This window comes from Anomaloglossus baeobatrachus, chromosome 12, assembly GCF_048569485.1.
Source record: "Anomaloglossus baeobatrachus isolate aAnoBae1 chromosome 12, aAnoBae1.hap1, whole genome shotgun sequence".
Lineage (NCBI taxonomy): Eukaryota > Metazoa > Chordata > Amphibia > Anura > Aromobatidae > Anomaloglossus > Anomaloglossus baeobatrachus.
This window is the reverse complement of record NC_134364.1, coordinates 146,563,920-146,587,491: the sequence shown is the minus strand read 5'-3', so window position 1 is coordinate 146,587,491 and position 23,572 is coordinate 146,563,920. Positions and strand designations below refer to the sequence as shown.

Genomic DNA, 23,572 nt, shown 5'->3' with positions numbered 1-23,572 from the left:
AAAAAAAATAAAAATTAACATTTTACCTAAAAATGTTGCTTTAGCACTAATTTTCTTACTTTTTCAAGAGGTAACACCAAAAATTGGACCTAACACTTTGTTACCCACTTTCTTATGAGTGCGCCGATACCCCACATGTGGTCAGAAACCTTTGTTTGGTTAAATGGGAGGGCTTGGAACGAAAGGAGCAATATTTGAATTTTGGAAAGCAAAGTTGGCTGAAACAGATTGCGGGCACCATGTTGCATTTACAGATCCCCTAAGGTACCTAAACAGCAGAAACCCCCCTCAAGTGACCCCATTTTGGAAACTAGACCCCTTAAGGCTTCTATCGAGTTGTATAGTGAGCATTTTGGACCCACAGGTAGTTCACAGATTTTGTTAACGTTACGTTGTCATATTGAAAATTGTCATTTTTTTTCTCAAAAATGTTGGTTTAGCATCAATTTTCTCACTTTTTCAAGAGGTAATTCCAAACATTTTACTCAAATGTTTGTTACCCACTTTTTTATGAACGAAAGGAGCAATATTTCAATTTTGGAAAGGAAATTTGGCTGAAAAAGATTGCAGGCACCATGTCACATTTGGAGGACCCCTAAGGTACGTAAACAGCAAAAAACCACCACAAGTGACTCCATATTAAAAACTAGGCCTCTCAAGGAATTTATCTAGATGTTTGGTGAGTACCCTGAACCCCCAGGTGCTTCACAGAAGTTTATAACGTTGAGCCATGAAAATAAAAAAATAAAATTTTACCAAAAAATTGTTACTTCAACCAGGTACCTTTTTTTTCACAAGGGTAACAGGAAAAAAATCACCATGAAATTTATTGTGCAATTTCTCCTGAGTTTCGTGATATCTTATATGTGGTGGAAATCAACTGTTTGGGCACACGGCAGGGCTCGGAAGGCAAGGAGTGCAATTTGACTGCAAAATTGGCTGGAATCAATAGCGGACACCATGTTGCATTAGGAGAGCCCCTGAGATGCCTAAACAGTGGAGGTCCCCCACAAGTGACCCCATTCTGGAAAATAGACCCCTCAAGGAATTTATCTAGATGTTTGGTGAGTACCCTGAACCCCCAGGTGCTTCACAGACGTTTATAATGTTGAGCTGTGAAAATAAAAAAAATACATTTTTACCACAAAATTGTTACTTCAACCAGATAGCTTTTTTTTTTAACAAGAGTAAAAGGAAAAAAATCAGCATAAAATTTATTGTGGAATTTCTCCTGAGGATGCTGATACCTTATGTGTGGTGGAAATCAACTGTTTGGGTGCACAGCAGGGCTCGGAAGGGAAAAAGTGCCATTTGACTGAACATTTGGCTGGAATAATTAGTGGACGCTATGTCGCATTTGGAAAGCCACTAAGGTGCCTAAACAGTAAAGGTCCCCCACAAGTTACCCCATTCTGGAAACAAGACATCTCAAGGCTTTTATCTAGGTGTATAATGAGCATTTTGAATCCACGAATACTTCACAGAATTTGATCAGCTTAGGTTGCCATATTGAAAATTTTCATTTTTTTCACAAAAATGTTTCTTTAGCATCACATTTCTCACTTTTTCAAGAGGCAACAACAAAACCCCCACAGGTTGTTATCCAATTTCATGTGAGCGCAGGGATACCCCATATGTGGCCAAAAACCTCTGTTTGGATAAATGGGAGGGCTTGGAATGGAAAGAGCACCATTTGAATTTTGGAAAAGTTGAAATAAATTGCGCGCACCATGTCACATTAGCAGGGCCTCTTGGGTACCTATACATCAGAAACCCCCCACAAGTGACCCCATTTTGGAAACTGGACCCCTCAAGGATTTTATTCAGGAGTATAGTAAGCATTTTGAATCCACAGGTACTTCACAAAAATGTTGCTGTAGCAACAATATTGTCACTGTTAGGCCATGATCCAGCGACACGGCGTCTAGTACACAGTGTCATCCTTCCTGCAGAGATGTGAGTGTTGTCCACGGGAGAACGCAGCTGCCCATGCCCAGGATTTGGGTTCAGGCTGCTGTGGACTTTAGTTCTATTCTACCTGCAGAGAACACTCATCTCCGCAGCATAAATTGACATGCTGAGGCTCGGGAAGCTGCACCACAGGTCGGTTTATGCTGCGGAGAAAAGAAGATTTCTAAAAATCCTTCCACTGTGCTTCTACTGCACAACGCAGCGCTATGGATGAAGGGAAAACACACTGCGCCCAAAACGCTGAAAACCCTGATTGTGGGCACAGAGCCTAAAATGCTACAATGGATGAATGGATAGATGTCAAACATATATAACGTCCCACCCCCTGCATATTCTAAGCTGGCGCCCTTTAGTGCCTTTCATGTGGCACTAAAGGATGCCTAGCCTTGTAATTAGCCCAAAAAGAAAAAAAAATAATTAAAATAAATGACGTGGGGTCCCCCCTATTTTTGATAGCCAGCTAGGGTAAAGCAGACAGCTGTAGCCTGCAAACCACAGCTGACAGCTTCATCTTGTCTGGTGATCAATTTGGAGGGCTCCCCAAGCTGTTTTTTTTTTTAATTATTTATAAATAAATAATTTAAAAAAACCAAACAAACGTGGGGTTCTCCCAAATTAGATCACCAGCCAAGGTGAAGCTGACAGCTGGGGTCTGGTATTCTCAGGGTGGGAAGAGCCCTGGTTATTGGACTCTTCCCAGCCTAAAAATAGCAGGCCGCAGCCGCCCCAGAAGTGGCGCATGCATTAGATGTGCCAATCCTGGTGCTTCGCCCCAACTCATCACGTTGCCCTGGTGCGGTGGCAAACGGGGTAATAAATGGGGTTGATACCAGATGTGTAATGTCACCTGGCATCAAGCCCAGCAATTAGTGATGTTACGGCATCTATCTGATACCAGACATAACTAATTGACAGTAATAAAAAAAAAATTGACAACAAAAAAAAATTAATTTGAAAAAACACTCCCCAAAATGTTCCCTCTTTCACCAATTTATTGAAAAGAAAAAAAAATCGGGTCCCTGTAATCCATTTTGGATGTCCCACGATGATTCTGGACCTTCTAGAATATGGGGGGCACGTTCAGGTAACGTATCCCCCATTTTCTAGGAGTGCAGACCCTCCATTTGAGGAGAGTGGGTGCAAAGAATTTTCACCCACCCTCCCCGGGTCACAGCTGCTCCGTGCCGAGCAGCAGCAGCCAGCGTCTCTGAACACAGGAAGCTGAGTTGTCAGCTGCTCTGCACGTGTGACCAGCGTCTGCTGTGAAGGAGGGGGGATCGCGGTGGATGAGGGCTGGAAAAGGTACGGGGGACACCGGGGGACACCGGGGGGATATAAGGGGTGACCTGGCAGGACCTGGGGAGCAGTTTTCTGTTGTATGTGTCATAGCACATACGACAGAAACCTAAGGAAAAGGGTAAATGCGGCCGGCGCGCTGCTGTGCGCGCTGGTGTGCGTGCGGCCATCTTGGATTTTCGGGAAGGGGTGGCGGGGGGGAAGGGGGAGGGGGGGACACTTTGGCGACACCGGGGGACCGGGGAGGAGATTTATCTCCCTTCTGACATGTTTGTTTAAGCCAGATGGGAGATAAATAATTTTTTACCGGCGTTGTCATTTACTGTAAGGTGATCATCGGTATACGATGTATACCGGTCATCACGTGAGCGGGGACCGGAAAAAACGGCCTGAATCATGATCTCCAGGGTCTCAGCTACCCCCGGCAGCTGAGACCCCGGAAATTTTCTGACTCTGGGGGGCGCTAGACCCTTTTTTCCGACCGCCGTTAAAAAGCGGCGGATCGGAAGAAGTACCCTAATTTGTCGCCGTTAAAAGGCGTATCGGTGGTCGTTAAGGGGTTAAAAGCATCTAAATTATTTACAGCTGTCCCAAAACTTATTTTTATATTCTCCATAGGGAGGAATCCCAGGTTAGTCAGTCCAGTCTTATTTCTTGGTACTCAAATTCCTCCCTTAAAAGCCAGATATTGTAAATTGGTGACTGTTCCACTCAAATTGCCTTCCCACCAAGGAAGATTGATCCATCCCACTATGGGAATGGGTACTGTAGCATTCCATAGACGCACATTTCGAGTGTCTTTATCAGCAAGATGATCAGAGCAACTTTTCCACTTTAAGATTTCCTCCATTGATACTGGGGTAGCCAGATAAGGGATACTGGTGGCTGTAACCGGAGAATGTGTTCAGATCCAGCAATCTGTGTGTTGGCTACTGTTCAGCGCATCAGTTAAAATGTTATGGTGCATCAGAAATGTATTCGCTGTAGGTTCCTCCTGATGTAGACTTGTCCATCCAACAACCAAAGAGGCAAACATCAAACACAGGAATTTCTCCATCTCATCACTATCGAGCTCTTCCCAGTAACCAATACCATGGATTCCGCTTATTTACAACACCATCTGCAAATAGAGATACACTATTATTCTCATAAATAACATTTTTCTTGTGGAACATATTCCCACTTCTCCACTCCTGGTCTCATTATCAGGAGAGTACGATCTTTTCCGACCGCTATTACCTCTGCCTCTGAGGGCAGTCCTTGGAGGCTTTGAATACTTATTTTTGCTCCTACATTTGTACAAAGGAGCTAATGACTCGCCCACCCCAGGGCTATGGGACACCCGGTGCCGAACCGGACTAGTCCGGGGGTCGTCAGTGGTGGCGGGGCCCGGCTCCGTGGCCCTGGTGGGGTCAATTAATATGGCTGGTGACTTGGGGTGAATAAAGTTTATATTGTCGTGACGCCACCTGTGGTTTGCGGCTATTAAGCCGCCACTGCTGTATGGGGCCGCCGGGGCTGATGGAATGGTAGCTTGGATGGTCCTGCTCCCCACAGGTGGAGCGGTACCCCGGGGCAACAGTTGATGCTCGTGAGAGTCTATGGTGTAATGTGTGAATAATATGGTGCAGGGCCGACAGGCAGTGAAAGAAACAGGCACAAACAGTAGTCTCTTTACCTTCTCTTTTACTTGTCAGAAGTTTACTCCAGGGAGACCGTCACAGATGGTAAAGATGATCTGGCCGGCCTGGAAGTGCCTGGGGGTGATCTCTTTGGCCAGTTGAGTATGAGGCCTACTCCCTGATCTTTCTTTTCTTCTACAGGACCATGCACTCTGAATTTAGCAATGGCCCTCTTGCTGCTGGGACCGGTGGTTCGTCCCTTTTTCTGTGTGGTAGGCTGCGCAGGCCCTCTCTGGTGCTTCTCTGCAGGAGTCCACACCGGGCCCTTGGGATGCAGCTGTACCTTCAGATTGCTTCTGGGCCAGGGGGCTTGCAGCTCTCCTGCCCTCCGGATTTGGCCACCAGGGAAGGATTTTATACCCTGGCAACTACAGACTCCGATGTGTGAGTCTCTTCTGTGCCTCTCTGCAAATCTTGCTTCACTGGGCCAAGCTACTCCAGCTCCAGGCCCCAGTTCCACAAGACAGCACACTCTGCGTCTGCTCTCTTTGCTTTCTCTCTACAGACGGACACTAACTCCTCCCTCAGATCAGACTTAAGGAATGCTCCCTGGAACTCCAGGTTCAGAGCTCCCCCTGCTGGCCTGAGGGAGAAACTGCGTTGGATGTTGAACTTACTGGCCAATGATTCCCCCAATTACCTCCAGGCTCAGCATTAACCCTTTGGAAGGGCAATGCTGTTGTGGCGACCAGGTCCTGGGGCACCACACTTCCCCTTAGTTAAACTCAGTACTCCCGGACTGAAGAAACAAAACAAAACATGTTACAACCTTAAACAACTATAAGAGTCCAGTGTGGCTCCCTGCCGGGTGTCCATTACACTGCTCTATGGGGAACCCGCCGCGATAAAACCCCCAACGTAGGCTCTGGGCGTGCGTCAGAGCATTGCTGACCCCACTCCATGCACGCCAGACGGGTTTTTCTTTAGGGGTGTTGAGCACACTGGTGCTAACTATGAACAATTAAAGTGTTGGCCACTCATAGTCCAGTATGGGGAAATAAGGTATGCACACCAGTGACTATGTAAGGGGAATACATGAAATAGCAGAAACTGCTGTGTGAATACTGACTTGAAAAATCCAATAGCTATATGCAAGAGTGAATATGTGAAAAATGGAATCTGCATTACTGCCATGAACATATGAATCAAGAGAAATTTAGCTACTGAATTGATCAATGCAATAGAGCCCCAACACTACGCCAAAGTATTTCTCTACGTTGGGGTCCCTAGCTTGTGTGTGTCCTCTCATGCAGTTAAAAAAAACCTACCGTGTATGGGAAGCTGAGACCCAGGCTATTTATGCGTATGATATGGATTGGCAATAGGTGTGGTTGGGGAGGGTTCACAAACGAAAAAATACTAACAAATAGGAATAACGTTTGGAACACCATTCTAAGTCCGAACTGAGTGCAAAAACCTAAAAAAACATCACTATGGGGAGATAAGGTATGCACACCAGTGACTATGTAAGGGGAATACATGAAATAGCAGAAACTGCTGTGTGAATACTGACTTGAAAAATCCAATAGCTATATGCAAGAGTGAATATGTGAAAAATGGAATCTGCATTACTGCCATGAACATAGGAATCAAGAGAAATTTAGCTACTGAATTGATCAATGCAATAGAGCCCCAACACTACGCCAAAGTATTTCTATACGTTGGGGTCCCTAGCTTGTGTGTGTCCTCTCATGCAGTTAAAAAACCCTCCCGTTTGTGAACCCTCCCCAACCACACCTATTGCCAATCCATATCATACGCATAAATAGCCTGGGTCTCAGCTTCCCATACACGGTAGGTTTTTTTTAACTGCATGAGAGGACACACACAAGCTAGGGACCCCAACGTAGAGAAATACTTTGGCGTAGTGTTGGGGCTCTATTGCATTGATCAATTCAGTAGCTAAATTTCTCTTGATTCATATGTTCATGGCAGTAATGCAGATTCCATTTTTCACATATTCACTCTTGCATATAGCTATTGGATTTTTCAAGTCAGTATTCACACAGCAGTTTCTGCTATTTCATGTATTCCCCTTACATAGTCACTGGTGTGCATACCTTATCTCCCCATAGTGATTTTTTTTAGGTTTTTGCACCCAGTTCGGACTTAGAATGGTGTTCCAAACGTTATTCTTACTCATAGTCCAGTGACCCAATTGTCCATTTACTCAACCATTTAAATAAAAAAAAACATTTTATACACAACATTACAGATATTTTAAATAACTATTTACATTCTAATAGGTACTCTTTCTTTTTACTCTCTATACCTTGGAGGGGGCCGTCCCCGAGTGCTATGTTGGGACCTGCGTAGCTCTGGGGTTTGTCCCTGACTATTTGGAGCATCTGCTACCTCAGCACTACAGGTAGGCCTAACCCTGATAGGTATGCGTGATGATTGCCTGCGTGGTCTGAGAGTCGCCAAGGGTACGACAGGTTCACCACTGACAGGGGGTTGATTCTCCTGTTCTACTGCTGGCGTGTCATCTTGTGTTGGGGCGGACAGTTCCTTAGGTGGATCTGGAAACTCTTCTGTCTCTGGCTCGACCAACTGCGGGAACGTAAAGACTGGTACCACTATGGCATTATTTATTCGGGTCCAAGTTTTGGGGAATTTTCCAAGGATTGTTTGTATCATCTCTTCCTCTTTTTCTTGAATTTGGGAACATTCTTGTACTTCTTCCACTTCTTTTTGGATTTTGCACCGCTCAGGGCACGCTTTCAGGCGGTCTCTAGAAACTGTTTGATAGGTCTTGCCTTCATCTTTGCTTATAAGGCATACCTTACTATTGTCAAAGTTGGAGGAAATAATGGTGTAGGGTTCATTCTCCCACTGATCATCTAATTTATGCGCCCTCCGCTTTTTCTTGAGGACCTGTTCTCCAGGTGCTAAGGGAGTTGCTGGGGCTGTTTGATTGTAGTTCTGCTCTTGTCTCGTTCTTGCTTGGGACAGGCTCTTTTCTACGCATTCCTGGACTTTGCGGTACTGCTGTTGTCGCTCTGTATCCCAATCTTCTATCTCTTGAACCACTTCAGGTGACACAGTTCCCATCTCAAAGTCTACAGGTAACTTGACAGGTCTTGCTCGCATCAAGTAAGCAGGGCTGCAGTTGGTCGAGTTTACTGGGCTATGGTTATACAGGTCTACCAGATCTGGTAACTTCTCTGGCCATTGGTTTCTTTCTTCCAGAGGTAGAGTCTTGAGCATATCAATAACCACATGGTTCATCTTCTCGCACAATCCATTGGTTTGGGGGTGGTACGGTGTTGTTCTGATTTTCTTACAGCCGTACATGTTACAGAACTCTTGGAACACTTCTGCCTCGAATGCAGGACCTTGATCAGTCAGTACCCTTTCCGGATAACCGTGAGGTCGACAAAAGTATGCCTGAAATGCTCTAGCTGCTGTTCTGGCTGTCTGGTCTTTCACAGGCACTACTACCAGGAAACGAGAGTAATGGTCCACAATGGTGAGGGCGTACACATAGCCTGACCGGCTTGGTGTTAACTTCACGTGGTATAGGGCCACCAACTCCAGGGGCTGCTTTGTGACAATTGGCTGTAGGGGAGACCTCTGGCTGGCATCATCCTTCCGCCTCAGGTTACACGGACCACAGACCCGGCACCACTTCTCGACTGTCTTTCTCATGTGCACCCAGTAGAACCGATGGCGGAGTAGGGTCTCCAACTTCTTCCACCCAAGTGTCCTGCTTTATCATGATAAGCTGCTAGGACCATTGGAGCATCCCTCTGTGGGACCACTATCTGCCAGACGAGTTCATTCGTTCGCCAGTTGACATATCTCTTGCAGAGCTTGCCTTGGTAGGTGAACAGTCGTCCCCTCTCCTTCCACAGCTGCTGGGCTTCTTGTGGAGCATCTGGACCGAGATGGGTCTCAGCTTGTGCTAGCTTTTCTTTGACCAATCGCACGGCCGGGTCACCGTTCTGCGTCTTTTCCCAATTATGGTGGAGTAATGGGTTGACCGAGACCTCGTGCTGGCTCGAGCGCTTCTCTCCTACAGCATGCTCACACTGGGAAACACCTTGGTGATGGAAAGCCGGTAACTCTATATCTTCGAGTTCATCCAGGTCTTCTCCAGACTCGGGTAAGTGAGGCACTCTGGACAGCGCATCAGCATTGTTATTCTTCTTGCCAGCCCGGTACTTGATGGTAAAGTCAAAGTTAGACAGCCGGGCCATCCATCGCTGCTCCAACGCACCTAGCTTGGCTGTTGCCAGATGTGTCAATGGGTTGTTGTCCGTGAAGATGGTGAACTTGGCCGACGCCAGATAGTGCTTGGAGCGTTCAGTCACTGCCCAAACAATAGCGAGGAACTCCAGCTTGAAGGAACTGTAGTTTTCTGGATTCCTTTCTGTGGGACGAAGCTTCCTACTGGCGTAAGCTATCACCTTCTCTCTGCCTCCCTGCACCTGGGACAGAACTGCTCCCAGTCCCACGTTGCTGGCGTCTGTGTACAGTACAAACGGCTGGCTGTAGTCAGGGTAGGCCAGAATTTCTTCTCCCGTGAGAGCCCCATTCTGCCGGACAAAAGATGTTTCTATTTGGCTGTTCCATTCAAATGGAGGGCTTTGCTTCTTAGCCTTCTTTGGCTGGCCCACCAGGAGATCTTGAAGAGGCGCTGCTATCTTGGTGAAACCATCAATGAACCTTCGGTAGTAGCCCACCAGCCCAAGGAACTGCCGCACTTCCTTTACCGTGGTGGGTCTTGGCCATTCCTTGATTACGGTGACTTTCTCCGGATCAGGTGCCACACCTTCTGCGCTGACCACATGACCCAGGTACTGTACCTTTGGCTTCAAGAGGTGACATTTGGACGGCTTTATCTTCAGGCCATACTCCGACAAGGACTCAAACACTTCTGCTAAGTGCCTCAGGTGGTCTTCGTAGGTCTTGGAGTAGACTATGACGTCATCCAGGTACAATAGCACGGTTTCAAAGTTGTGATTGCCCAAGCAGCACTCCATCAATCTCTGAAATGTCCCTAGGGCGTTGCAGAGCCCGAATGGCATACAATTGAACTCGCAGAGACCCATTGGTGTCGTGAATGCAGTCTTCTCCTTGTCCGCCTCTGCCACGGGAACCTGCCAATACCCACTGGTGAGATCCAGGGTGGAGAAATAATTAGCTGATTTTAAGGCTGTTAGTGACTCTTCTATTCTGGGTAGTGGATAAGCATCTTTATGTGTAATGCGGTTAATTTGTCTGTAATCTACGCACATTCTCATTGTACCATCTTTTTTCTTTACGAGCACTAGTGGAGCTGCCCAGGGGCTACAATTCTCTCTGATAACCCCAGCCTCCTTCATTTCCCGTAACATTTCTTTGGCATGCTGATACTGTGCTGGTGGTACAGGGTGGTATCTCTCTTTAACCCCTTCAGCCCCCAGCCTGTTTTCACCTTAAAGACCCGGCCATTTTTTGCAATTTTGACCAGTGTCACTTTGACAGGTTATAACTCTGGAACACTTCAACGGATCCTGGAGATTCTGACACTGTTTTTTCGTGACATATTGTACTTCATGTCAGTGGTAAATTTAGGCCGATATGTTTTGCGTTTATTTGTGAAAAGTTCGGAAATTTGGCGAAAATTTTGAAAATTTTGCAATTTTCAAAATTTGAAATTTTATGCCCATAAATCTGAGAGATATGTCACACAAAATAGTTACTAAATAACATTTCCCACTTGTCTGCTTTACACCAGCACAATTTTTGAAAAACAAAAATTTCCGTTAGGAAGTTAGAAGGGTTCAAAGTTCATCAGCAATTTCTCATTTTTCCAACAAAATTTACAAAAAAAAATTTTTTAGGTACCACATCACATTTGGAGTGATTTGAGAAACCTAGGCGACAGAAAATACCCAAAAGTGACCCCATTCTAAAATCTGAACCCCTCACTCTGCTCAAAACCACATCCAAGAAGTTTATTAACCCTTTAGGAGCTTCACAGCAACCAAAGCAATGTAGAAGAAAAAATGAAAATTTTACTTTTTTAACACAAAAATGGTACTTTAGCCATAAAAATTAGTATTTTCACAAGGGTATCAGGAAAAATGCATCATAAAATGTATTGTGCATTTTCTCCTGAGTACGCAGATACCTCATATGTGGTGGAAATCAAATGTTTGGGCACACGGCAGGACTCGGAAGGCAAGGAGTGCCATTTGAATTTTTGAGTGCAAAATTAGCTGCACTCATTAGCGGACGCCATGTCGGGTTTGAAGACTCCCTGAGGTGCCTAAACAATGGAGCTCCCCCATAAGTGACACCATTTTGGAAACTAGAGCCCTCAAATAATTTTTCTAGATGTTTGATGTGCACTTTGAACCCCTGGGGGCTTCACAGAAGTTTATAACGTTGAGCCGTGAAAAGAAAAAAAATTTTTTTTACCACAAAACTGTTGCTTCAACCAGGTAGCTTTTTTTATCACAAGGGTATCAGGAAAAATGCACCATAAAATGTATTGTGCATTTTCTCCTGAGTACGCAGATACCCCATATGTGGTGTAAATCAAATGTTTGGGCACACAGCAGGACTCGGAAGGCAAGGAGCGCCATTTCACAGCAAAATTGGTTGGAATTATTAGCGGACGCCATGTTGCGTTTGGAGACCCCCCTGAAGTGCCTAAACAATGGAGCTCCCTCACAATTGACCCCATTTTGGAAACTAGACCCCTCATGGAATTTATCTAGCTGTTTAGTGAGCACTTTGAACCCCTGGAGGCTTCACAAACGTTTGTAATGTTCAGCCGTGAAAATATTTTATTCTTTTTTTTACCACAAAATTGTTTTTTCAAACAGGTAGCTTTTTTTTCACAAGGGTATCAGGAAAAAATGCACCATAAAATGTATTGTGCAATTTCTCCTGAGTACACAGGTACCTCATATGTGGTGAAAATCAATTGTTTGGGCGTACGGCGGGGCTCAGAAGAGAAGGAGCGCCATTTCACAGTAAAATTGATTGGAATTATTAGCAGACGCCATGTTGCATTTGGAGACCCCCTGAGGTGCCTAAACAATGGAGCTCCCCCACATGTGATCCCATTTTGGAAACTAGACCCCCCCATACAAAAAAATTAGTTTGGCGAAATAAAAAATACAGACATCAGTAAAAAATATGAGCGCCTGCCACTAAGACCAGTGCCAAACGTGAGAGCAATGCACGAGTCTCGCATTGCATCATCCACTGCAGTCTGGAAGCGAGCAACTGCGCTGGATAATGCGATGTGAGAGGGCAGGGCGGCAGATGAGAAAGGGCGCAGCGGATGGAAGATGGGAAAGGGCGCAGCGGGTGGAGGAGCGGCAGAGGATGGGAAAGGGTGCAGCGGATGGATGATGGGAAATGGCGCAGCGGATGGAGGAGCGCCAGAGGATGGGAAAGGGTGCAGCGGATGGATGATGGGAAATGGCGCAGCAGATGGAGGAGCGGCGGAGGATGGGGGGGTAGGGAGGTGAGATGGGGATACCTACCTTACAGGATGGATCTAGGCAGCAGGATCACAGCAGACAGAAGAGGCAGCAGATGAAGGAGGCAACAGATTGTGGAGGGTGAGAGGGGGCAGTAGATGAAGAAGATGGGAGAGAGCAGGCAGCAGATCGGGGAGGGGGGCAGAGTCTGATGGGAGAGAGAGATGGCACGTGGAGGAGGGGGGGCCCCGGGGGGAGGGTGGCCCCTAGAACATGGAGGGGGGAGGGTGGCTTGCAGCACATGTGGGGGGAGGGTGGCTTGCAGCACATGCAGCTCAGCAGTTACACATCCGGGCTGAGGCGCAGAGCTTAGCAATTACACTTCATGGCTGAGAATGCTGAGCTTTACACTTCATGGCTAAGAACGCTCAGCTTAGCAGTTACACTTCATGGCTGAGAACGCTCAGCTTAGTAGTTACACATCAGGGCTGAGGCGCAGATCTTAGCAGTTACATTTCATGGCTGAGAACGCTCAGCTTAGCAGTTACACATCAGGATTGAGAATGCTCAGCTTATCAGTTACACATCAGGACTGAGAACGCTCAGCTTAGCAGTTACACATCAGGACTGAGAACGCTCAGCTTAGCAGTTACACATCAGGACTGAGAACGCTCAGCCTAGCAGTTACACATCAGGACTGAGAACGCTCAGCTTAGCAGTTCCACATTAGGGCTGAGAACGCTCAGCTTAGCAGTTACACTTCATGGCTGAGAATGCTCAACTTAGCAGTTACACATCAGGACTGAGAACGCTCAGCTTAGCAGTTAAATTTCATGGCTGAGAATGCTCAGCTTAGCAGTTACACATCAGGATTGAGAACGCTAAGCTTAGCAGTTACACATCAGGTCTATGAAAGCTCAGCTTAGCAGTTACACTTCATGGCTGAAGCGCAGAGCCTAGCAGTTACACTTCATGGCTGAGAACGCTGAGCTTAGCACTTACATTTCATGGCTGAAGCGCAGAGCCTAGCAGTTACACTTCATGGCTGAGAACGCTGAGCTTAGCAGTTACACATCAGGGCTGAGGTGCAGATCTTAGCAGTTACATTTCATGGCTGAGAACACTCAGCTTAGCAGTTACACATCAGGGCTGAGGCGCAGAGCTTAGCAGTTACACTTCATGGCTGAGAACGCTCTGTGTTATGATCCGGTAACCGTAGAAGATTACAAAAAATTCCCATTAGTGGAAAAACACCAAGAACAATAAGAGTAGTTAGGGGATTGTGGTCAGCTCAGATTCCAACTATCAGACCACAAAAGAAGTAGCCGTGGAGCGTTCCAAAAACACCTAGACGCCTCGTCATTGCCTGAGAAACTAGCTATGCCTCACAGATAGAAATGAGGAAATCTACCTTGCCTCAGAGAAATCCCAAAAGAAATAGCCAGCCCCCAACATATAAAGATTACGGTGATGTAGGAAAACATGATACACAGGAAAAATAGATTTAGCAAAGGCAAGGCTAACTAGACACAAAGGAAAGGAAAGCAAACTGATTGTGGTCAATACAATAATCCTGCAGAAAAATACCAATCTCCTGATAGTAAAAATGGCCCTTGAGGTCGAACGACCTCACCTCCACTATATCAGGTACTGTTGTAAATAATAGAAGAGTCAAAATAAAAGAAAAGAACACAAAAATACAAAATGTAAATAATCAAGATGGAGAAACTCCCTTTTCAAGCAGATGAGCTAGCAAAGGGGAACCCCCCCATGCTCACCACACTAGAGAAACAAAACTTCACCTGCAAGAAAACAGATACAAAACCAAGAAAAACAAACACCCTAAGGTGTAAACCAGGAAGCAAAGAAAAAACAAGCAAACTTATCTGCAGAAGTATTGCACAGGGAGACAGGGAAGAACAAAACTCCAAGCCAGGTTCAGAGACTAAGGAAAATTCAATTATAACCGACACCAGCAAGGCTAAACATTCTCTCCTATATACACCAGGCTTGTCTGCAATAGGACTTCCTTAATTCCCAATTAATGCCGACATCTGTCTGAGTCACAGGTTCAGACTCAGCTCCACTACCATTCCAGGCCACAAGATGGAGCTCAAAAATAGTGCCCACACAGACGACATTCACAACAGTACCCCCCCCTTCAGGAAGGGTCACCGAAACCTCACCAAAACCACCGGGTCTGTCAGGATGGGCATTATGGAAGGCACGAACCAATCTGTCAGCATGAATGTCAGAAGCAAAGACTCAAGAATTGTCCTCCTGACATCCCAAGACAAAAAAGGCCACCAAAAAGACCTACTCACAAGATTCCTAGTACCAAAAATCCCCGGATGAACAGCCAATACGGAACAATGAATCTTGGACATAACTCTAGTCCTCCATTGACCAGGAACATAAAGCTTCCCACAGGACATCTCTCAGGTTTGTCCCCCTGAAATCACTCAAGTGCTAATCTCAAATCGGACGAAATAGCAGAGAGGACCATACCTTCATTCAGGATGTTAGATGGCTCCACAAGATCCAGAGAATCAGCAAAGAAACTCCTAGAGAAAGCATCGGCTTTAATATTCTTAGTTCCCGGAAAAAAAGAGACCACAAAATTGAAATGTGTAAAAAATAGAGCCCACCTAGCTTGCCTAGGATTCAGTCTTTTGGCAGATTCAAGATAGGTCAGATTCTTATGATCAGTGAGCACCACAATTTGATGTCTCGCCCACTCCAGCCAGTGTCTCCATTGCTCAAAGGCCCACTTCATTGCCAATAATTACCAAAATCATAATTTTGTACAGATGGAGAAAACGTGCGAGAGAAGAAGGCACAAAGCTTAAGCTTGGAAGTACTAGGATCTCTTTGAGACAAAACTGCACCTGCTCCAATCTCTGAGGCATCTATCTCCACTTGAAATGGAAGAGAAACATCAGGTTGCTGCAGGGCAGGGGCAGAAGTGAACCTCTTTTTAAGCTCCTGGAAGGCCATAATTGCTTCTACTGAAGTCCAATTCTCAACATCAGCTCCCTTTTTGGTCAAATCAGTCAAAGGCTTAACCACACTAGAGAAATTGCCTGTAAATCTACAGTAGAAATTGGCAAAGCCCAAACATTTTTGAAGGGATTTCAAAGAGGTTGGCTGAATCCAGTCATGAATGGCCTGAACCTTGACAGGATCCATTTCAATAAAAGCCAAGGACAAAATAAACCCGAAAAAGGAAATTTTCTGCACGCCAGAGAGACATTTTGGTAAGGACCGCCCACTTTCTGAATTTCTGACAAAAAACTTCAGCGGAATCCTGACCTTGGATCAAAGCCAGCAAGTCTTTCTCTGCTTGATAAATAGCATTGCGTTCATCATACAACAAACCCTGTACCTGAAAAAAGGAATCCACAGTAGCAAGAATTGGATCATCAGGAGCCAATGAAAAGGCCAAGTCCTGAGGGTCACCGCGCAACAAAGAGATGACAATCTTAACCTGCTGGATGGGGCTCCCTGAGGACTTAGGTTTTAAAGCAAACAACAATTTACAATTATTTTTAAAGTTCAAAAGTTTAGACCTATCCCCCAAGAACAATTCAGGAATAGGAATTTTAGGTTCTAAAACAGGAATCTGTCTAAGATAAGCTGAAATTGCCTGAACCTCAGAGGAGAGATTCTCAACATGCTCAACCAACTGTTCTGTATCCATGTCAACAGAAAATCTTCCACAATACCCAAAGAATAAGAGGAAAAATAAATAAAGATAAAAAAATATATATTTTCCCTTCTTTTGAGTACCTTTTTTTGTGGGCTGGTTATACTGTTATGATCCGGTAACCGTGGAAGATTACAAAAAACTCCCATTAGTGGAAAAACACCAAGAACAAGAAGAGTAGTTGGAATCTGAGCTGACCGCAATCCCCTAACTATCAGACCACACTAGAAGTAGCCGTGGAGCGTTCCTAAACACCTAGATGCCTCATCACAGCCTGAGAAACTAGCTATGCCTCACAGATAGAAATGAGGAAATCTACTTTGCCTCAGAGAAATCCCAAAAGGAATAGCCAGCCCCCGACATATAAAGATTACTGTGACTTAGGAAAACAGGATACACAGATAGGAAAAATAGCTTTAGCAAAGGCGAGGCACGACTAACTAGATATAAAGGAAAGGAAAGGAAATTGATTGTGGTCATTAGAAAAATCCTGCAGAAAAATACCAATCTCCTGATAGTAAAAATGGCCCTTGAGGTCGAACAACCTCCCCCCCCCACTATATTAGGTACTCTTATAAATAATGGGAGAGACAAAACACCAAAAACAACAAAAAAATACAAAAGTGCAAATAATCAAGTTAGAAAGGGAGAAATTCCCTTTTCAAGCAGATGAGCTAGCAAAGGGGGAACCCCGATGCTCACCACACTAGAGAAACAAAACTTCACCTGCAAGAAAACAGATGCAAAACAAAGCCAAGAATCATCATAGTATCATAGTTTTAAGGTTGAAGGGAGACTCTAAGTCCATCTTGTTCAACCCGTAGCCTAACATGTTGATCCAGAGGAAGGCAAAAAAACCCCAATGTGGCAAACAAGTTCCAATGGGGAAAAAATTTCCTTCCTGACTCCACATCCGGCAATCAGACTAGTTCCCTGGATCAATACCCTGTCATAAAATCTAATATACATAACTGGTTATATTAAATTTTTCAAGAAAGGCGTCCAGGCTCTGCTTAAATGTTAGTAGTGAATCACTCATTACAACATCATGCGGCAAAAAAACAAACACCCTAAGGTGTAAACCAGGACGCAAGGAAAAAACAAGCAAACTTATCTGCAGATGTCTTGCACAGGGACACAGGGAAGAACAGAACTCCAAGACAGGTTTAGAGACTGAGGAAAATTCAATTATAACTGACACCAGCAAGGCAAAAAGTGCTCTCCTATATATATTAGGCTTGTCTGTAATAGGACTTCCTTAATTTCCAATTAATGCCGACACCTGTCTGAGTCAAAGGCTCAGACTCAGCTCCACTACCATTCCTGGCCACCAGAGGGAGCTCCAAAACAGAATCCACACAGACGACATTCACAACAGCTCAGCTTAGCAGTTACACTTCATGGCCGAGAATGCTCAGCTTAGCAGTTACACTTCATGGCTGAGAACACTGAGTTTAGCAGTAACACTTCATGGCTGAGAACGCTGAGCTTAGCAGTTACACACCAGGACTGAGATCACTCGGCTTGGAAGTTACACATCAGGACTGAGAACGCTCAGCTTAGTAGTTACACTTCATGGCTGAGAACGCTCAGCTTAGCAGTTACACTTGATGGCTGAGAACGCTCAGCTTAGCAGTTACACTTCATGGCTGAGGCGCAGAGCTTAGCAGTTACACTTCTTGGCTGAGGCGTAGAGCTTAACAGTTACACTTCATGGCTGAGGCGCAGAGCTTAGCAGTTACACTTCATGGCTGAGAATGCTGAGTTTAGAAGTTACACATCAGGACTGAGAACGTTCAGCTTAGCAGTTACACATCAGGACTAAGAACGTTCAGCTTAGCAATTACACATCAGGACTGAGAACGCTCAGCTTAGCAGTTACACTTCATGGCTGAGGCGTAGAGCTTAGCAGTTACACGTCATGGCTTTGAACGGTGAGCTTAGCAGTTACACTTCGTGGCTGAAAATGCTCAGCTTAGTAGTTACACATCAGGGCTGAGGCGCAAATCTTAGCAGTTACATTTCATGGCTGAGAACGCTCAGCTTAGCAGTTACACACCAGGGCTGAGGTGCAGAGCTTAGCAGTTACTCTTCATGGCTGAGGCGCAGAGCTTAGCAGTTACACTTCAAGGCTGAGAACGCTCAGCTTAGCAGTTATACTTCATGGCTGAGAATGCTCAGCTTAGCAGTTACACTTTAATGGCTGAGAATGATCAGCTTAGCAGTTACACTTCAATGGCTGAGAACACTCAGTTTAGCAGTTACACATTAGAACTGAGAACGCTCAGCTTAGCAGTTACACATTAGGACTGAGAACGCTCAGCTTAGCAGTTACACTTCATGGCTGAGAACGTTCAGCTTAGCAGTTACACTTTAATGGCTGAGAAAGCTCAGCTTAGCAGTTACACTTCAATGGCTGAGAACACTCAGTTTAGCAGTTACACATTAGGATTGAGAACGCTCAGCTTAGCAGTTACACATCAGGACTGAGAACGCTCAGCTTAGCAGTTACACTTCATAGCTGAGGCACAGAGCTTAGCAGTTACACTTCATGGCTGAGGCACAGAGCTTAGCAGTTACACTTCGTGGCAGAGGTGCAGAGCTTAGCAGTTACACTTCACAGCTGAGAATGCTAAGCTTAACAGTTACCCTTTATGGCTGAGGCACAGAGCTTACCAGTTACACTTCATGGCTGAGGCGCAGAGCTTAACAGTTACACTTCACGGCTGAGATTGCTAAGCTCAGCAGTTACCCTTTATGGCTGAGGCACAGAGCTTATCAGTTACACTTCATGGCTGAGAACGCTCAGCTTAGCAGTTACACTTCAATGGCTGAGAATGCTCAGTTTAGCAGTTACACATTAGGACTTAGAACGCTCAGCTTAGCAGTTACACATCAGGACTGAGAACGCTCAGCTTAGCAGTTACACTTCATAGCTGAGGCACAGAGCTTAGCAGTTACACTTCATGGCTGAGGCACAGAGCTTAGCAGTTACACTTCGTGGCAGAGGCGCAGAGCTTAGCAGTTGTTAGAGCCGTCGCTCTGAACCTTCTCAGATAGATGATGGATCGGCCGGTTGTGAGAGTAGGCTTAACACACCAAGACAGACACAAGTCTATAGTATATCAAAATAACTCTGATCCTTTAATGAATCTGGGGGTTTCTTATACCTTTCAAGCTGATTACGCAATATAAGACATGTGATATGATTATACAACTTTATATTATACCAAATATAGTCATTTCCAGGCTTCAAAGAATATTATCACATAAGGAAAGGATTAATGTTTCAAGGCCAAAGAAATATGTAATCAAAAAGCGTTCAAGAGATGTAATCTATCAAACCTTGTCAAACAAACTGCATATGTCATGATGATCATATAAACAATAAAAGAATAACAATTCTAGGGCCTTAATGATAATCATAGCAAATAGCAGATGTGGAATAGAACATCAATTACTCATTCCAAGGTTGCATAACTTGGTCAAATACCCATATGTGCACGAATTATAATGAACTTCAAACTATACTATTGTCTAGCTAAAAAGGAGACAAAATGGCTTCTCTAACACAGTTACACTTCACAGCTGAGAATGCTAAGCTTAACAGTTACCCTTTATGGCTGAGGCACAGAGCTTACCAGTTACACTTCATGGCTGAGGCGCAGAGCTTAACAGTTACACTTCACGGCTGAGAATGCTAAGCTCAACAGTTACCCCTTATGGCTGAGGCACAGAGCTTATCAGTTACACTTCATGGCTGAGAACGCTTAGCTCAGCAGTTACACATCAGGACTGAACTCTAAGCTTAGCAGTTACACATCGGGGCTAAGAACAAAGAGCTTTGCAGTTACACATCATGACTGAGGTGCAGAGCTTAGCGGTTACACTTCATGGATGAGGCACAGAGCTTAGCAGTTACACATCAGGGCTGAGTGGAAAGATCGGAAGATATAACATCCCAATATGTGTACCATAGAGATTAAGTTATTGTCTGCATCTTTATTTCAGCTTACCATGGAGGTAGATGGGAAAACAGAGTCTATCATGAAGAGGACAACTCTGGTGGCCAATACATCAAACATGCCAGTGGCTGCCCGAGAGGCATCAATTTACACAGGTGAGTTGTGATGTTCCTTCCTCAAAGAGGAACTCTGGTTTTATATATTTGTGCAATTGGCAGTACCTTTTAGAAGTTCTCCAGAAAATATACCACTGTGTGACTCTACGAGACAATAACTGTGATCCATTTCATACAGTGCTTTTAAAATCTTTTTCCCGTCATTAGGTATTACACTTTCAGAATACTTTCGCGACATGGGGTACAATGTCAGTATGATGGCCGACTCCACATCTCGGTGGGCTGAAGCTTTAAGAGAAATCTCTGGTCGTCTGGCAGAAATGCCAGCTGGTAAGATTAATTAATTGTGGAAGATACAAACGTTACACATATAAAGTATAATACTTCAATGGCACTGAGGTCATTGCTCATGCACACTTGTATCAGATACACTAGTAGTAAACACAGAGGATGTACATGAAGACATAACAGTCTGTCGCCATGTTCTGCCACCTGTAGGCATCTGCATTTGTGACAGTGTCGCCACACTCTCTATTTTTATACTGTGTAGTAAAGAAGTAGGAATGACCCTCATGAGCTGTGGTGCAACAGAAGCATCCACGGGGCAATAAGCGACCGCAGGACAAGAGCCAACAGTCCGCATTAACTGATCACTGGGCGATTGCCGACAGTCCACAATAAGCGACCATGGGACAACAGACAGCAGTCTGCAATGAATGATCACTGGATGAGAGATGACAGTCCACAATAAGCTATCGCAGGACAACAGACAGTGGTCTGCAATGAATGATCACTTGGTGAGGGCAGACCATCTGCATTAAGCTACCGTGGACAAGAGACAACAGTTTACAATGACAGATCACTGTGTCGCGGGCAGGGGCGCAGGCCATGACCAGGGGGATGCTACTTAGGACACTCGGATCCGGGATAGTGGCTGTGGCTCGAATGGCAGCCGGATCCGGGGCTCGTGCAGCAGCTCGTCGCCCACAACATAATAAAGGGGGTATTTACAGGGGAAGAATTTGTCAGTGACGCCACCCATGGGTTGCGGTGATTTGTTGGTGACAGCGCCGCTGCCTTCTTATGGGGGCACCCGGGGCTGATGGAGCGGGGCAGCAGGGTGGTATCCCCTCCACGGGTAAGGAGGTGTTGTCCCGGGGCCCAGGTGTAGTTGGAGTGCAGTGCTGGGGCGCCGTCTGCAGGCTGGAGTGGATGACACCGGTGTACTCACTGTTTAGAAATAAATCACTCAGAGTCCAAGTAGTAAACCAAGTGCTGGATACCGGTAGCCTTCGGAGGGGGTGTGCTCGGGTCCCACACACCGGTTGACAGGACAGGGGCCCTTCCTCCTGCACTTCAGTGTTTTGTCTTGTGTGTCGACTAGTCCGCATGAAACGGGAAAAGTCTCCTCCTGATGTCTTTGCTGTGGGAGCTGTTGTCCGCGAGATCTGACCCTTGGGATTTTTGCAGGCACTTGCAGATGCCCTATCCTCCACGTTGGGCTTCCATCTCGCTATATCTGGGCTCGCTGGTGGGACAAGACGTGGAATTTTGTCCCCTGCTGGCTAAGTGACAAAGGGCTTGAAGCGGTCCTCGCCCTAGGGTCCAGGCACCCCAACTGTGCACGGCCTCCGGACCGGATGCCCGCTGTCGGCACCGGCGGGCTACAACCCTGCCCCGATCCACTTAAGGTCTCCCGCGACCGGATCTCCGTCGCCTGTGGCCCTCCTCTGCCGTCTGCCACCTAGGCAGCTCAAGTAGTCCGGTAGTCCGGGAGCTACAATCCCCGACTACCACTTCACTCCTCTCACTTCCTCTGTCAGCACTGAACTGTTGTGTTCCCTCCCCTGACACCTCAGGACCCCTAGGTGGGCATCACCATCTGCCTGGCCCCGCCCACTAGTGTGTCCCTAGTGTACTGGGGGGAGTGACTAGGCTTTATGGCTGGTGTTTGTACCTGTGTATGGGGTTGTGTTGGTAGGACAAGGAGGAGAGAGTCCTGCATCTGGAAGATGGATGCTGTCTCCTGTGACAACCTGGTTTTGCCAGGGCATCACAACTGCATAAGAGCCGACAGTCAACAATAAGCTAGAGTGGGACAAGAGACAGCAGTCTGCAATGAATGATCACTGGGCGAGAGCAGACAGTCTATAATAAGCTACCGTGAGACAAGAGACCGTGGTCTGCAATGAATGATCACTGGTTGAGAACCGACAGTCTACAATAAGCTACTGCAGGACAAGAGACAGCGGTCTGCAATGAATGATCATTGGGTGAGAGCAGACCATCCGCAATAAGCTACCGCGGGAGAAGAGACAGCGGTCTGCAATGAATGATCACTGGGTGATAGCCGACAGTTCACAATAAGCAACAACGGGACAGGAGACAGTAGTCTGTAATGAATAATCGCTGGGTGAGAGCAGACAGTCCACAATAAGCTACCGCGGGAGAAGAGACAGCGGTCTGCAATGAATGATCACTGGGCGAGAGCTAACTGTCCACAATAAGCGACTGCGGGAGAAGGTACAGCAGTTTGCAATGAATGATTACTGGGCGAGAGCTGACTGTCCACAATAAGCGACTGCGGGAGAAGAGACAGCGGTCTGCAATGAATGATCACTGGGCGAGAACTGACTGTCCACAATAAGCGACTGCAGGAGAAGACACAGCGGTCTGCAATGAATGATCACTGGGTGAGAGCACACAGTCCACAATAAGCTACTGCGGGAAAAGAGACTGCGGTCTGCAATGAATGATCACTGGGTGAGAGCACACAGTCCACAATAAGCTACCGTGGGAAAAGAGACTGCGGTCTACAATGAATGATCACTGGGTGAGAGCAGACCGTCCGTAATAACCGACCGCGGGACAAGAGACAGCAGTCTGCACTGAATGATCACTGGGTGAGAGCAGACAGTCCACAATAAACTACTGCGGGAGAAGAGACAGCAGTCTGCACTGAATGATCACTGGGTGAGAGCAGACAGTCCACAATAAGCGACTGCGGGAGAAGAAACAGCGGTCAGCAATAATTGATAACTGGGTGAGAGACGACTGGCCATTATTAGCGACTGCGAAGCGAGAGCCAATGGTACAGTCTATCTGATCAATGCTGGTGGCACTTTTTTTCATAGCAGCACACATACAGCAGTGATTTTTGTTTATGTGGATGACTACCCCAGAGATGAATCCATCTATGACCGCCTCACCAGACTCATACAATGAGGCTGGATAATCCAGAACACATAGCTCCATCATTCACACAAAGAATGCATATGGATAGCAGAACTAAGACCTTTAATGTATGGCTGCTGCTCCCTGTGATCTTGATGTCCCTCAAGACATTTTCTTGTAGACTTGTATGGCCGCTCTAGTGAGTCTTGTGCCATTGGCCGTGTGCAGAAGACTA

The 23,572-nt window shown here is 45.9% G+C and overlaps 1 protein-coding gene across 2 annotated transcripts in view; it reads left to right on the top strand.

Annotated features, from left to right (window-relative positions):
* The window catches only part of LOC142258350 (V-type proton ATPase catalytic subunit A), a 463,932-nt gene that overhangs the window by 241,169 nt on the left and 199,191 nt on the right, over positions 1-23,572 (top strand). For both annotated transcript variants that reach the window (XM_075330923.1, XM_075330924.1), the window contains 2 exons: positions 20,094-20,202; positions 20,371-20,493. In XM_075330923.1, the coding sequence (XP_075187038.1) occupies positions 20,094-20,202; positions 20,371-20,493 (232 nt within the window). The remainder of the gene's footprint in view (positions 1-20,093; positions 20,203-20,370; positions 20,494-23,572) is intronic.